At 49.5% G+C, this 15,388-nt stretch overlaps 1 protein-coding gene across 6 annotated transcripts in view; it reads left to right on the top strand.

Moving 5' to 3' along the window:
- MKS1 (MKS transition zone complex subunit 1) overlaps positions 1-15,388 on the top strand; it is a 40,251-nt gene that overhangs the window by 2,060 nt on the left and 22,803 nt on the right. For 2 of the 6 annotated variants that reach the window (XM_037880373.2, XM_037880374.2), the window contains exons 1-3: positions 10,468-10,672; positions 12,289-12,407; positions 13,828-13,892. In XM_037880373.2, coding sequence (XP_037736301.1) covers positions 10,536-10,672; positions 12,289-12,407; positions 13,828-13,892 — 321 coding nt within the window. In that variant the 5' untranslated portion in view covers positions 10,468-10,535. Of the gene's footprint in view, positions 1-10,449; positions 10,673-12,288; positions 12,408-13,827; positions 13,893-15,388 lie in introns of those variants that run through there. The other 4 variants (XM_037880375.2, XM_037880372.2, XM_043530916.1 and 1 more) reach the window with 4 other exon arrangements.

The raw sequence follows: 15,388 nt of genomic DNA, 5'->3' as shown, positions 1-15,388 counted from the left end.
TAAATTCAGAAATTCTATGTTTGCAAGCTGTGTTGGAACATTTACTGGCAATCATTAGTTTCCTTGCCGTACGGTGCCTCGCATTCCGTTAATCCTCAGATATTTTATATGAGAATAACAATGGAAATTTCTTGAAATTGGCTGAGTTATTGGCCAAATTTGATAGTGTTATGGCTGAGCATGTACGAAGAGTGAAAGATGGAGAGATTCACACCCATTATTTGGGTAAAAATACACAAAATGAGATAATACAATTAATTTCTAATGGAGTGCGTAATGAAATTTTATCGGATTTGAAACATGCCAAATATTACTCAATTATAGTTGATTGTACTCAGGATCTGAGCAAAACCGAGTAAATGTCAATAGTTTTATGATTTGTGAAAACTGATGAAAATGCAGAAGTGAAAATTCGTGAACAGTTTCTAGAATTTATACCAGTGAACAAAACTACTGGGAAAGCTCTCACAGATGTAATTCTACAGAGATTGGAACACTATGGAATACCTTTAGAAAATATGCGCAGCCAAGGGTACGATAACGGCTCAAACATGCGAGGACGACACGCAGGTGTACAGCAAAGAATACTGAATTTAAATAATCGAGCTTTTTTCATTCCTTGCCATGCACATTCGCTCAATCTGGTTATCAGTGATGCCACCAAATCATCTAAAGATGCCATTTCATATTTTACCACAGTGCAAGCAATTTACAACTTCATTAGTGCTTCCACACACTGTTGGGCAGTTTTGAAGTTTTGAAGAAGCATCTTGAACAAAATTTCAAACTTAAACCTCTAAGTCAAACTAGATGGGAAAGCAGGATAGATGTTATTAGACCATTCCGATATTCATCAGGAGAGATTTACAATGCACTATTCGAAATAAGCCAGGACTTGTTGTATGATCCTTCATTTTGACATGAAGCTGAAACATTGGCTCAGAAAATGATGCAGTTTCAATTTTCATGTTGCACAGTTATTTGGCATAATATTCTAAATCAAATTAATTTGACCAGCAAAGTTATGCAGAACATAACCATGACATAACCGAGGCAAAGACGATTTTGAATAAAATGCTGGAATATTTAAAAAAATACTGTTCAGATGAAGGATTTGAAGAAACTGTCAAAGAAGCAACAACAATAGCAGATTTCAGGATCTTGATTTTGAACCGATGTTTGCACCTCAACAATTCATTCGTCCTCGAAAAAAAACAAGACAGTTTTGTTATGAGGCTCATGATGATCCTATTCTCAATCCAAAAGGAAGGTTTAAAGTTGAATGTTTCTATTGTATTTTGGATGTAACTATAACTTCCATTGAAGAAAGATTTTATCAGTTGTACGGTCATTGTGAAACTTTTGAATTTTTATATGATATCTGAAATATTAAAAATCCGTTTTCCAAAGAAGACATCATGAAGCACTGCCAAGACCTACATTTAGCGCTCAGTACTGATAATGCTGCTGACATTGATGGAGTAGAATTGTATGATGAATTAATAGCTTTATCTGAGCTAATAAGTCCTAAAACTTCTCCTCTAAAAGTATTAGAATTTATAGCAAGAAATTATTTTTTCACTCTAAACACTGCTATAGCATTACACTTTCTTTTAACATTACCACTATCAGTGGCTTCTGGTGAGCGCAGTTTCTCAAAACTGAAATTACTAAAAAATTATTTGAGGTCCACCATTTCTCAAAATTGTTTGTCAGGACTCATATTAATTTCAATTGAAAGTACCACTGCAAAAAAATTAAATTTCACTGAATTATTAAAAGACTACGCAAGTATAAAAACCAGAAAAATTCAGTTCATATAAATTCTTTTAATTTATGAGAAACTGGGCGCACTGGAAGACACTAACGTTTTTCATTACAGTGTATAGTTGAACCCAAATTATTTGCAATTGTGATTTTGTTAAAACTAAATGAGTACACTAGTAGGAAATTGTTTTATTTCACTTACTACAAATTCTCTGTTTTCATTTTTTTAAAAATTTTAAACAGTCAAAAAAACCCAAACCAAAACAAAAATTGCAAAGTGCAAACATGTGTAAAAGCCAAAAAAAAAAAAAAAGTGCGGGGGGGGGGGGCGTTTCCTTGGAGCGGCAAAAAACCTAGAACCAGCCCTGCCTTAACCAATCATTTTACTGAATCTATCTAACCAATCCGAACATACTGTAACATAATTCTCTGACCAATTATACCCCACTACCCTAATTAACTTACACCTAGCAAAATTAATTATACAGCAGACAGAAACAATTAAAGAACCAGACAGAGACCATACAGATAAACAATAGAGAAGTGGGAACCATAATGAAAGGAATGAGGATTTCACAACCACAACTATTGAGAACTCATTTCTTGACAGACAGATGTATATATATATTTTCTTACTATATGTTCCATTCTATGCATCCAATGAAGTGGGCTGTAGCCCACGAAAGCTTATGCTCTAATAAATTTGTTAGTCTCTAAGGTGCCACAAGTACTCCTGTTCTCTTGACAGACAGAATGCTATCAAACTAAGTTTTCTTTCAGAGTAGCAGCCGTGTTAGTCTGTATTCGCAAAAAGAAAAGGAGTACTTGTGGCACCTTAGAGACTAACCAATTTATTTGAGCATAAGCTTTCGTGAGCTACAGCTCACTTCATCGGATGCATACTGTGGAAAGTGTAGAAGATCTTTTTATACACACAAAGCATGAAAAAATATCTCCCCTCACCCCACTCTCCTGCTGAGAGGTGAGAAAACCTGGATTTGTGCTGGAAATGGCCCAACTTGATTATCATACACATTGTAAGGAGAGTGATCACTTTAGATAAGCTATTACCAGCAGGAGAGTGGGGTGAGGGGAGGTATTTTTTCATGCTTTGTGTGTATAAAAAGATCTTCTACACTTTCCACAGTATGCATCCGATGAAGTGAGCTGTAGCTCACGAAAGCTTATGCTCAAATAAATTGGTTAGTCTCTAAGGTGCCACAAGTACTCCTTTTCTTTTTAAGTTTTCTTTAACCATCTTAAGATCTGTTTCTTTATCTGGTGATAGTGGGGGCCGTTAAGACGGGGTCTCCTTCTTAACAGCCTGATATTACATCGTTCTCATGTAATTTAGATGGACTGTGAGGATGTGACTTCCTGCTTCTCAGCTAATGGCTGCTGCTTGGGACGAAGGCCTTAGGCTTTAGACCTTACAATATGACTGCAGACAAAGGCCTTATCTTTACAAAGCCTTTAAAGTTTTGAGGAAATATGTTTCCCCAAAGAAAATAACCCCAGGAGCAAGAAGAGCATTATTTAAAATTAGACAAATAATTAGTTAACATCTGTGAGATTACAAAAAATTACAGAAATAAAACAAGTCTCAGGCTTACAGCTCCTTAGGAGAAAGAAGTTCTGTACAGCTCAAAAGCTTGTCTCTTTCCCCAACAGAAGTTGGTACAAGAAAAGATATCACCTCCCCGACCTTAGCTCTTTAGAACAGGGCTGGCCTTAGGGAAAATGGCATCCTGGGTGATCTTGTATTTTGGTGCCCCTAGGCCTCGCTCCCTCTTGGGGCTCCCTGGCTGCTCATTGCCCCCAGGTCTCTGCTGCCTCCCTGGGTCTCCCCCCACAGCCCCCCATCACTGCTGGGCCGTGCTTCCTCCTCACCCCATTGTCCCAAGGCCCCTACTAAATCCTTACACCCCAGGCTTACCCTGGTGCCCCCCTGACCACATCACTTACCTGTAAGGCTGGACCTGGGTCCTGCTGCTGTCCGGGCTGGGTGTGGGGCCCTTGTGAGCAGCGTTTCCTCCTGGGCCGCAGCCGGCTGCGCTGCACGGGGACAGAGTTCACTGGCCTGCTGGCGGGAAGGAGGAACAGCCCGGGCTTGGGACAGTCCCAGAAGGTGCGAGAGTGCGGGGGGGAGAGCCCACCAGTTCGCAGAGTGCGGAGATGGGACTAAGAGCAAGGCTGGGAAACCAGGTGGGATGGCAAGCAGGGGCCTCCACTCGAGAGCAAGCAGGCTGGCATTCTTGCTGTGCTGGGCCATGCCCCGCAGGCAGCAAGAGGGAGCCCAAACCCCTTGCATCTTGATCACAGCACCTTCCAACCACAGCACCCTAGGTGGTCGCCCACGTTGCCCATCACTAAGGTCGGCCCTGATCTTGAATTAGTATTGGCCAAATGGGATGGAGAATAAGGTCTTTTCCTGTGACCCTGTTCTAGCAACCAGACAAGTTACTAACAAACTTCAACAGGACTTTATTTTTAAAGTGGAAACTTCTTTACCAAGCTGCTGCTGCACCCTGTATAGTTCTCACTCCGCCTCCTCAACTCCCCCCCTGCTTCCTGTTTTCTGTCCTTTCAGACTCCCAACAGCCAGTGCTCCCAGTTCTAAAAATTACAAGCAGCATCTAAACACCACAGACTCAGGTATCAAAGGAATCTGCCAGTCCCACTCTTGACCTGACAAAGGGGAGATATATTTGGTGGCCACTGATCTTTCCAGCAACTCCTCCAATCTCGACATAGGATATGGGTCGAATTTCAATAGTGCATTTATCTTCCAGAAATCCATGGAAAAATGCGTTGATCCATTGAGCTTTAGCACAAGTACAATGGGATTCCTCATCCACACCAGCTCCAGGGCTCAGGCCTCGAGGGGGGACAGTGAAAATCCCCTCATTCTCAAAAATCACTCATGATTCCTGCACAGGCAGGGTCAGGAACTGGGGAGGGGACACCAGATTGTGTGAAACAAACATCCCATCCTGGGGGTCCCGGATCAGGTGGGATAAATCCCTATTGGGGTGGTGGATCAGCTGGTACATGACCCCCTGCAGGGGGTCGGGATGCTGGGAAGGGGCAGGACAATGTTGGTTCCAGCCCAGCTGGGAAATGTTTGTACCTGTTCTCTGCCTTGGAGCTGCTCCAGCAGGACCTGGAGGGCAGCTTCCTCTGTGGCCATGTCCACCCCTTTCTCCATCTCCTCTAATGAGTTCCTGGGGGTCCCTGCACCAGGGAGAGAAGGGGACAGAGTGAATCCTGTTGCCACTCAGGGGAAGGACAGGGGCGTGGTGGGGAGAGCAGTGTTAATATCCCCCCTTCCCACCTCAAAGACCCAGGGCAGAGCAGGCCCCACACTCCCCCCTCTTAAGGATGCGTTCGGCCCCCAGCAGCTTCAAGAGCCTGTATCAGTGAGCCCCTCTCACTATCCTGGACTCCCTAAGAGGTGCCTGCCCCCCCGGGGAATCAGGGACCCAAGTGGCAGCAGCTCCCACTGCTCCTTACCTCCTCAGACTCCCAGGATCTGCTGCTGTCCCATGGGGAGTGGACTGAGCTGCTGGTGCTGGGACAGGGATCCTCCACCTCCTGCCCTGGGGAGGCTGGAATGTCCTCAATGACCAGGCACGGCAATGTCTCCTGCTGGGAATCAGGGCTGGGTTCCTGGTGCCAGTGCTTCCCACACAAGAAGCCCCAGAGCCACCCTGCCTGGCTCCCCTCCTGGGCTTGGTCCCGCCTGCCCAGCTGCATCCTGGGCCAGCTCCATTTGGGCCTCGCCAGTGCCTCTCTCCCTCAGCGCCTGCACCAGGAGCTGGTTTCCTCCTACAGAAGGCCAGGCCGAGAGCTGCTTCCCCACCAGCAGGGACAGAGGGGCTGCTCTACTCCTGGGGAAGATGGCAGCTGCCTCCCTCAGGCTCTAGGGCCACCTGCAGAGCCTTCTTCCTGAACATCCTCAGGAACCTGGCCATCCTGGAACCAAGCAGGTGTGAACTAGAATATTAGAGAGAACCATGAACTGCGCAGAGACAATTAATGGAGAAGCAGCAAGATTAATCACATACATGATTGGTTAGGACTTACTTGCTGGGTTTAAAAATAAAAAGAGAGAGAGAGAGAGAGAGAGAACAAGGATCTGAGTTTTCTCCTTGTCAATAGCTCTCTGCTTGGCCAATCAACATTGAGACTCAGAGGTGAGAGGCTGAGGGCTCTCACCAGATGTCCCAAAGGATTAGGGTGACCAGATAGCAAATATGAAAAATTAGGACAGGGGCTTACAGGATCTTATATAAGACAAAGCCCTGAAAATTGGGACTGTCCCTATAAAATCAGGACATCTTGTTACCCTACAAAGGATGGTCCAGGTCACTGGGGGGATCACTATTCCAGACCCATTTCTTTGTGAGGGTCTCCAACAATGAGACCTGGAGAGCAACTCCCTCCTACCCAGTGGAGGGAGGGAGCAGGAGAAAAGGACAAAAGACACAAGAGAAGAAGAAAAAGGAGGGAGGGACGGAGGAAAAGGACAAACCTCAGTGTCTCCAGTGATTCTAAAGGACAAAGTCCTAGGTGGGAAATAAATTCTGCCATGTTAACCTAGTGTTTGCTGTGCCTAGAATTCAGCAGGTACCTGGTGGATCAGACTGAACAGGCTCCAAACCCCTCTGAGGTTCTTACCTACTTAAACCAGGTGGGTGGAGCCAGGATGGGCCCGCCCCTTGTACCAGAAGTGGAGGGTTGGAACAGGAAGTATAAGAGGTGGGTCCTCCAGCTCAGTTGAAGGGGAGTCACATGTGCTGTTTTCTGAATCAGGGACTGAGTTGTACCAATTCCTTCCACTGGGTGACTACCCCAAGGAGCTGCTTGAATGGCTGGCTACCAAGGAGCCTGAGGGCCTGTGAGTGATGATACCCTATGAACAGGTAGGAAGTAGCCTAGGGAAACCAAGCATTAGTCTGGTTGTATTTGCTGAAGCTACAGTCAGTGTAAAAAAACAAAAAACAGTCAGTGTGTTTCAGCAGGATCCCTGCTCACCCAGTAGTGGGATTCCCTGCAATTGTTAGGGTCCTGTCCTGGGACCTGATAGGCAGACCTGGACCCACCCACCCTATTCTATCAGGTCCCAGGACAGGACCCTAACAATTGCAAGGAATCCCACTACTGGGTGAGCAGGGATCCTGCTGAAACACACTGACTGTTTTTTGCTAATTCCCTGTTGATCAGCTTTGCATAGTGGGGTGGAGTGGCTTCCCTCTGATGCTGACAGGGGGGAACCACTCCAAGCCACTACATGCCCATGATAAAAAACATAATTCAGTTCTGGTGTCCATGTTTCAAGAATTAGGGTAAAAAAACAGGAGAGGGTGCAGAAAAGAGCCATATTTGAGGGATGGAGAACATGCCTCATAATGAGACATTGAAAGAGCTTGATTCTGTTTAGCTTATAGAAAAGAAGATAGAGATGTGAGTTGATTGCACTGTTTAAGTGCCTTCATGGAGGGAAAATACTGGATATTAAATGGCTCTTTAATCTAGCTGAGAGAGGCATAACCAGATCCAATCGCTGGAAGAAGGGGGGAAAAAAGAAGGATGTGGAAAAATTGGAAAGAGTCCAGCGGTGGGCAACAGAAATGATTAGGGGGCTGGAGCACATGACTAATGAAGAGAGGCTGAGGGAGCTGGGATTGTTTAGTCTGCAGAAGAGAAGAATGAGGGGGGATTTGATAGCTGCTTTCAACTACCTGAAAGGGGGTTCCAAAGAGGATGGATCTAGACTGTTCTCAGTGGTAGCAGATGATAGAACAAGGAGGAATGGTCTCAAGTTGCAGTGGGGGAGGTTTAGGTTGGATATTAGGAAAAACTTTTTCACTATGAGGGTGGTGGAATGGCAATTTAAAGGGCCCGGGCCCTTTTAAATTGTGGCCCTGTGGAAGCTACTACTCTCCTCCCCCCTGTTGGTGACGGGGGGTGGGGGGCAAAAGAGTGGGGCAGGCAGCACTTCAAAGTCAGCGGTAGGGCTGGTATTGGCAGCTACTTTTTACCCATACGCCGTACTGGCCCATACCGCCTTACTTTCACCCCTGCCCCTGGAGCACTCTGCTTGATACTGGCTGCCAATTAGACATCAAGCCATTGATCACTACCCGTTGAGCCCAACAATCTAGCCAGCTTTCTATCCACCTTATAGTCTATTCATCCAATCCATATTTTTTTAACTTGCTGGCAAGAATACTGTGGGAGACCGTATCAAAAGCTTTGCTAAAGTCAAGCTATATCACATACATTCTATTCAGTTTTTTAGATTTTCATTTCCTTGCTTTCATTTCTCTTTGTGAGATGTGTTAGGCGTATTGCAATCTTAACTGTTTCACAATGTATTTATAAAATAAATGCATTTCCTAGGGTTTTTTGTTTGTTTGTTATAATGTTTAAGCATTTGAGGTGACTCCTACATACTGGGAAATGTTTCAGAGTAACAGCTGTGTTAGTCTGTATTCGCAAAAAGAAAAGGAGTACTTGTGGCACCTTAGAGACTAACCAATTTATTTGAGCATAAGCTTATGGATATATTGGATAAATGGATATATTGTATAGTGTACCACAATGCTTAGAGCAGATTTAGGAAATCTTAGGTTGCCATAGGTCACAAAGACTACAGTGGCACACAGTTCTATCATGACAAGCATTTAAAAAGCACCCAAGAAAACTTACTATGTGTGTCTAACTGTAAATACAGTGCAGTTCAGCCTACAGTGTTCCTCATGTGTGTCACAGAGTAAAGCAGCACAAAATTTTACTGTATTTCATATACAAAAAACTTTAAGAACACCATTTGTCCACTGGTATCTTCTTCATACAGTTTGCCACCTCCAACTGTAAATCCTTCTCAATTTTGCGTGCAGCCTCATAACCACTCTCAAAGCCATGATTCTGGCATATTCTGCAGAAAACGTCCACTGCCCGTAGCGCAGGTTCGTCGTCCCATCCACTGTCCACTTGTGCCTCAGCCTGTAGGCACCTGACAACCTCTACCGTCTGCACATTTGGCATCAGTGAACTCACCTTCCATCTCCAAATGACTGTCAAACTCAACAATGGCCTCAAATTCCTTTGCTGTTAGACGGTCAGGAACTGAAACATCGGCCAGCACGTTAATGTCCACCAAGCCAGCATTTTCTGTTGTTCATACAAACCCTCCCTTTCTGAAGCAGTTTTGAACAGTCTTCAGGAGAACAGGAGCCCATGACTCCTTAACGAGATGAAGTGCATCAGAGGTGTGTTTTTTTTTTTTTTGTTTTTTTTTTTTTTTGGCAACATCCACTACTCGTAGATGTGGGTCAGCATAGAGAGAGGCCATGATGCATGCATTAAGTCTCCTATTTACAAGCAAGCAGCTTGATCACACAGCAGACAGAGATACCAATCCTGGAGGCAGGCACTCACAACTGCACTCAATAGAGGAAACTGGACTTGCTATAAAGAGGAGAATGCAGCTACAGAAAGGCCTGGGACAGCAAGCTGGTGACAACATGGCGCTAGACTGCTTCCAAGAAAACAGTCAGGAAAGCGACAGCAAGCCCAAAAAGTGAAGGACTGACAGGATTAATTTGAAGGTGAGGGTCCAGGAACTGATCTGACTGATAGCAAACTAAGGAGGGTCAGTCAGGAGAAGCTAGGTGACCAGATGTCCCAATTTTCTAGGGACAATCCTGATATTTGGGGCTTTGTCTTATATAGGCGCCTATTACCCCCCCACCGCCTGTCCCAATTTTTCACACTTGCTGTCTGGTCACCTTAGGAGAAGCTGTGGTGCCTCAAGAAATCACCCCAGGAGATGGTGACACCTACCTTGCCTCCCTAATATCCTGGGACTGACATGGCTAAACCAACACTGCATACAATAATTTCACCATACACATACATACCAACAAAAAAATACTTCCATTGATGATTATCTAAATTTACAGATACAAGAGGAATTCTTGTTTGAGAATTCATTAGTCCCATGATGACAATTTGTGTTTTAACAAGTACGTTTTTGAATCTCAGTAGTTACTGTCAATAGTTGTTTGTGTGACCCTCAAATTCCCACGTGTGAAAATTTAAATCAATAAAAATGTGTTTATTTTTAAGCATGATCTATTAACGTTTTTATACCCACATACAGATAGATAGGTGTGTGTAATTCTGCCAAGTCTATTTATGAGGGCCCTAAATCCTCCAGCTTCAGCTTTCATGCCCCCCAGTGCCAGATGGGGGCCTTCCTCCATAGGACAGGCTCCCCCAGACCCTTTGATAGGGGACAGCACGAGGTGCGACCAGAAGCAGGCGAAGGGGAAGCCGGGTGGGGGAGCAGTCAGGGCACTGGACGGGAACTGCTCAGTGGGGGTGCTGAAAGCTATTAAACTATAAACCCTGTAAATCAAACCTGTTGATTTACTGTTGCACCCTCATCGCCCATAATTCCAGCACCGATGCCACTGGGCTGCTGAGTGACTTTGGCTAAGCCACGGCCCCCTCTCTGCCGCAGTTTCCCCAGCGGTGAGATGATGGGGGTGTGGCTGCTCCTTTAGCAGAGTCTCGCTCGGGGCAGGACCGAGGGGGGCGGGGCAGGACGGGGGGGCGGAGCAGCCCTCCCCCCTGACCTCGGGGCACAGCTCTGCCCGCCCCGAACGCCGCCTCCCGCCCAGCCCGGAGACGCTCAGCGCGGAGACAGACCCCGCGCGTGCTCATGGGCGGGCACGTGGGAAGCCCCGCTCATCTCCATGGTGACGCAGACGCGCTTTACGGCGGGACGCGCAGAGCCGGCTCGCCGCGGGCCCATGGAGGAGCCGGGCTGGAGCGCGGAGACCGGCGGGGCGGTGTATCGGTCCCGCGACCCCGTGCGGAACCTGCGCATCCGGTCAGGGCCCGGCCAGGCTCCCCGGGGCGGGGCCTGACGCTCAGGAGTGGGGGAGCCGAGCCCAGCCCCAGGCGGCGGCGGCGGGGGGGGGGAAGAGAGCCGAGCCCAGGCGGCGGGGGCGGGGGCGGGAAGAGAGCCGAGCCCAGGCGGCGGGGGCGGGGGCGGGGGCGGGGCGGGGGGGGGGGGGGGAGAGCCGAGCCCAGGCCCGGGGGGGGGGGGGGGAAGAGAGCCGAGCCCAGGCCCGGGGGGGGGGGGGGGGGGGAAGAGAGCCGAGCCCAGGCCCGGGGGGGGGGGGGGGGGGAAGAGAGCCGAGCCCAGGCCCGGGGGGGGGGGGGGGGGGAAAGAGAGCCGAGCCCAGGCCCGGGGGGGGGGGGGGGGGGAAAGAGAGCCGAGCCCAGGCCCGGGGGGGGGGGGGGGGGGAAGAGAGCCGAGCCCCAGGCCCGGGGGGGGGGGGGGGGGGAAAGAGAGCCGAGCCCAGGCCCGGGGGGGGGGGGGGGGAAGAGAGCCGAGCCCAGGCCCGGGGGGGGGGGGGGGGGAGAGAGCCGAGCCCAGGCCCGGGGGGGGGGGGGGGGAAGAGAGCCGAGCCCAGGCCCGGGGGGGGGGGGGGGGGAAGAGAGCCGAGCCCAGGCCCGGGGGGGGGGGGGGGGAAGAGAGCCGAGCCCAGGCCCGGGGGGGGGGGGGGGGAAGAGAGCCGAGCCCAGGCCCGGGGGGGGGGGGGGGGGGAAGAGAGCCGAGCCCAGGCCCGGGGGGGGGGGGGGGGGAAGAGAGAGCCGAGCCCAGGCCCGGGGGGGGGGGGGGGGAAGAGAGCCGAGCCCAGGCCCGGGGGGGGGGGGGGGGGGGGGAAGAAGAGCGCCGGAGGCCAGAGCCCGGGGGGGGGGGGGGGGGAAGAGAGCCGAGCCCAGGCCCGGGGGGGGGGGGGGGGGGGAAGAGAGCCGAGCCCAGGCCCGGGGGGGGGGGGGGGGAAGAGAGCGAGCCCAGGCCCGGGGGGGGGGGGGGGGGAAGAGAGCCGAGCCCCAGGCCCGGGGGGGGGGTGGGGGGGGGGAAGAGAGCCGAGCCCAGGCCCGGGGGGGAAGAGAGCCGAGCCCAGGCCCGGGGGGGGGGGGGGGGAAGGAAAGAGAGCGAGCCCAGGCCGGGGGGGGGGGGGGAAAGAAGGAGCCGAGCCCAGGCCCCGGGGGGGGGGGGGAAAGAGAGCCGAGCCCAGGCCCGGGGGGGGGGGGGGAAAGAGAGCCGAGCCCAGGCCCGGGGGGGGGGGGGGGAAAGAGAGCCGAGCCCAGGCCCGGGGGGGGGGGGGGAAAGAGAGCCGAGCCCAGGCCCGGGGGGGGGGGGGGGAAGAGAGCCGAGCCCAGGCCCGGGGGGGGGGGGGGGGAAAGAAGAGCCAAGCCCCAGGCTGGGGGGGGGAACCGAGCCCGGCCCAGCCCCTGCGGGGTGCTGCCGCCGCCGCACAGCGGGCTGGTGCCCCTGGGGTGGGGCCCAAGCAGGCGGCCTCTGTTCCCCCCCGCAGAGCCCCGGGATCGTTGCCCCTGGGGCAGGCGGCCCCTCTCGCCCCCAGCAGACAGTAGCTGCCCCTCCGCTCCCTGGCTGCCGGGTGACCCCTGCCTTTTCCTCTCCCCTGCCAGGGCTCACCTCCAGAGGGTCACTTCCACCAGCCTCCTCCTGCAGCAGCTCCCGCAGCCCGCTGGCCGGCAGGGGAAGGAGCTCGTCAGCCTGGCCGCCTTCAGCTCCCACCCAGCGGCAAGTAGGTGTCTCCTGGCCAGCGTCTGTTCTGGTGGGGACCCACCTCGCAATGGCCATCTCTGGTTTCTGCCGCTGTACAGGAGCCCTGGGAGTAAGAGGCTAGAGATGGGGTTGCATCCCTGACCATCTTGGCTAATAGACTTATCTTCCATGAATTTATCTACTTCTTTTTTGAACCCCATTATAATTATGGCCTTAACAACACCCCTGGGCAACAATTTCCACAGGTTGAGTGTGGGTCGTGTGTTTATTTTAAACCTGCTGCCTATTAATTTCATTAGGTGAAGCCCGGTTCTTGTGTTATGTGAAGGGGTAAATAACACTTCCTTACTCATTTTCACTACACCGTTTTATAGACCTCTGTCATATTCCCCCTTACTCATCTCTTTTCCAAGCTGAAAAATCCCAGTCTTTTAGATTTCTTGTCATAGGGAAGCTATTCCATACCCTTAGTCATTTTTGTTGCCCATCTCTATATCTTTTCCACTTCTAGTATATATTTTTTGAGATGGGGCAACCAGAACTGCCCACAGTATTCAAAATGTGGGCATACCATGAATTTATATAGTGGCATGCTGATATTTTCTGTCTTATCCCTCTCTTAATGGTTCCTAACATTCTGTTAGCTTGGTTGCTGCTGCTTATTGAGCAGATGTGAAGTGAAACCCCCTGGCTGGTTTTTACTTCTCAACCCAGAGAGCTGTAGAAAGCAAAGAGCATAAATGAGGAAAAGTAAATTCCCTTGGAATAACTAAGTCGGGGGTTCCTAAACACTTCAATAGCATGAACCATGGGGACACTTTCCCTACCATCCACTATCAAACAGTTTTCTACCCACCCCCATCTGCTATCTCTTAACATCCCTGTTGCAGCTACAGCAATTGCTTACCTGGAAAAATGATATTAGGACAGGACTTGTAAGGAGTTGCATTTGTAGCTTCTTTAATGCATCTAGCAAAGATGAGAAGGAGCTGGTACAGTAACTACTTAGTTTTCAGTGGCCTATAACTTGAGAACTGATTATCTAAGCTAGTGTTTGTTACACAGCTAAGGAAAGACTCTGACCTGTCTGTGTCACTTCTACTCTCCCCTTGCAGATCTAGTCCACTCATTCATTCCCCAGTCCTGGGAGGGGTTGGTGGTATAATATTTTTGCCCCCCCCACTGCTGCCATTGATGCTAATGGCTGCACTATCCCTCACAAAGGCCTGCAGGAAGCTGAGTCTCAAACTTCTTGTTCATTAGGTGCAGGTGACTTGGGAATCCCATGTATAGCAAGGCTGCTAGCTTCTGGATTCCAGGTCCTGCTGTTGAAACAGAAGAGAGGATGCTGGGAGGACTGTTGTGCTGCACAGTGCTCTTTGCTGGGGGGGAAAGAGGCACAGGTGTGAAGAAGTGACCAGCACCCTTTTGTCTTTCAGGTGACTATTGTCCTGATGATGAAGAGAAGGCAGTGATTGGCTGGCAAGAAAAACTCTTCAGTCAGGTGAGCAAATGGAAGGCTGGGAGTGACCCTTTGAGTGGCAGATAATACTTAGAATTTCACAGCTGGGTAGTGTAGTACCCTATTGGAACTAGTGCAAGGGGCCCTGGCTTCATCTCCAGATCCCAAAGAGAAATGGAGGGCCTGTTCCACTTAGGGTATGACTACACTTACCCTTTAAAGCCCCAGAAGTCCCCTTTTTGCACTAAAACCATGGGAGTGTCTATATTAGTTAATGATTTTTTGCTGTGAAACTCAGAAGTTTCACCACAAAAAGAAAACCATCTTCACAAGAGGCGTACAACTCTTCCGCTGTTCTTTTTGCACAGCTATGAAAGTGAAGACACGTTCTAGCAGTGTAAACGCCGTTTGGCCTCCAGAGGATATCCCACAGTTCCAAAAGTTTTAGAGTCGTAGCCGTGTTAGTCTGTATTAGCAAAAAGAACGAGGAGTACTTGTGGCACCTTAGAGACTAACAAATTTATTTGAGCATAAGCTTTCGTGGGCTGAAGCCCACTTCATCAGATGCATGCAGTGGAAAATACAGTGGGAAGATATAGATATATATACACATGCACAGAGACCACGAAAAATGGGGGTTGCCGTACCAACTCTAACGAGAGTAATTGATTAAGGTGGGCTATTATCAGCAGAAGAAAAAAAACCTCTTAGTGATAATCACAATGGCCCATTTCAAACAGTTGACAAGAAGGTGAGAGTAACAGTAGGGGGAAAATTAGCATGGGGAAATAGTTTTTAGTTTGTGTAATGACCCATCCACTCCCAGTCTTTATTCAAGCCTTAATTTAATGGTGTCCAGTTTGCAAATTAATTCCAGTTCTGCAGTTTCTCATTTGTCTGTTTTTGAATTTTTTTTGTTGAATAATTGCAACTTTAAGGTCTGTAATTGAGTGTCCAGGGAGGCTGAAGTGTTCTCCAACTGTTTTTTGAATGTTATAATTCTTTATGCAAAAGAATAAATGGACACAGATCAGATGTCAAGACTGTCCAGTTTGGCCAGTGTACATGGCAGAAGGGCATTGCTGGCACATGATGGCATATATCACATTGGTAGAGAGGTGCAAGTGAATGAGCCTCTGATAGTGTGGCTGATGTGATTAGGTCCTATGATGGTGTCCCTTGAATAGATATGTGGGCAGGGTTGGCAACGGGTTTTGTTGCAAGGATAGGTTCCTGGGTTAGTGTTTTTGTTTTGTGGTTGCTGGTGAATATTTGCTTCAGGTTGGGGGGCTGTCTGTAAGCAAGGACTGGCCTGTCTCCCAAAAAGTGAGCACTCTGGCCAGCATCTCCACTGCTCTGACACACGGACCTCCCCCTCTCCCCTGTAAGCCCTGGGAAGTTTGAAGCGCCTTTTCCCTTTGTTTGTAGATGTAGCGGGGAAAGCAGCCAGACAGGAGGTTTTAAAAAAAAAAATGCTATGAAGAAACCAGGAAGTAATGGAGCTCCTGAGACGTGAAGCAGGGCAGCATGGGGCACTG

Source organism: Chelonia mydas, chromosome 17 (genome assembly GCF_015237465.2).
Source record: "Chelonia mydas isolate rCheMyd1 chromosome 17, rCheMyd1.pri.v2, whole genome shotgun sequence".
NCBI lineage: Eukaryota > Metazoa > Chordata > Testudines > Cheloniidae > Chelonia > Chelonia mydas.
This window is presented reverse-complemented; position numbering and strand designations above follow the sequence as displayed.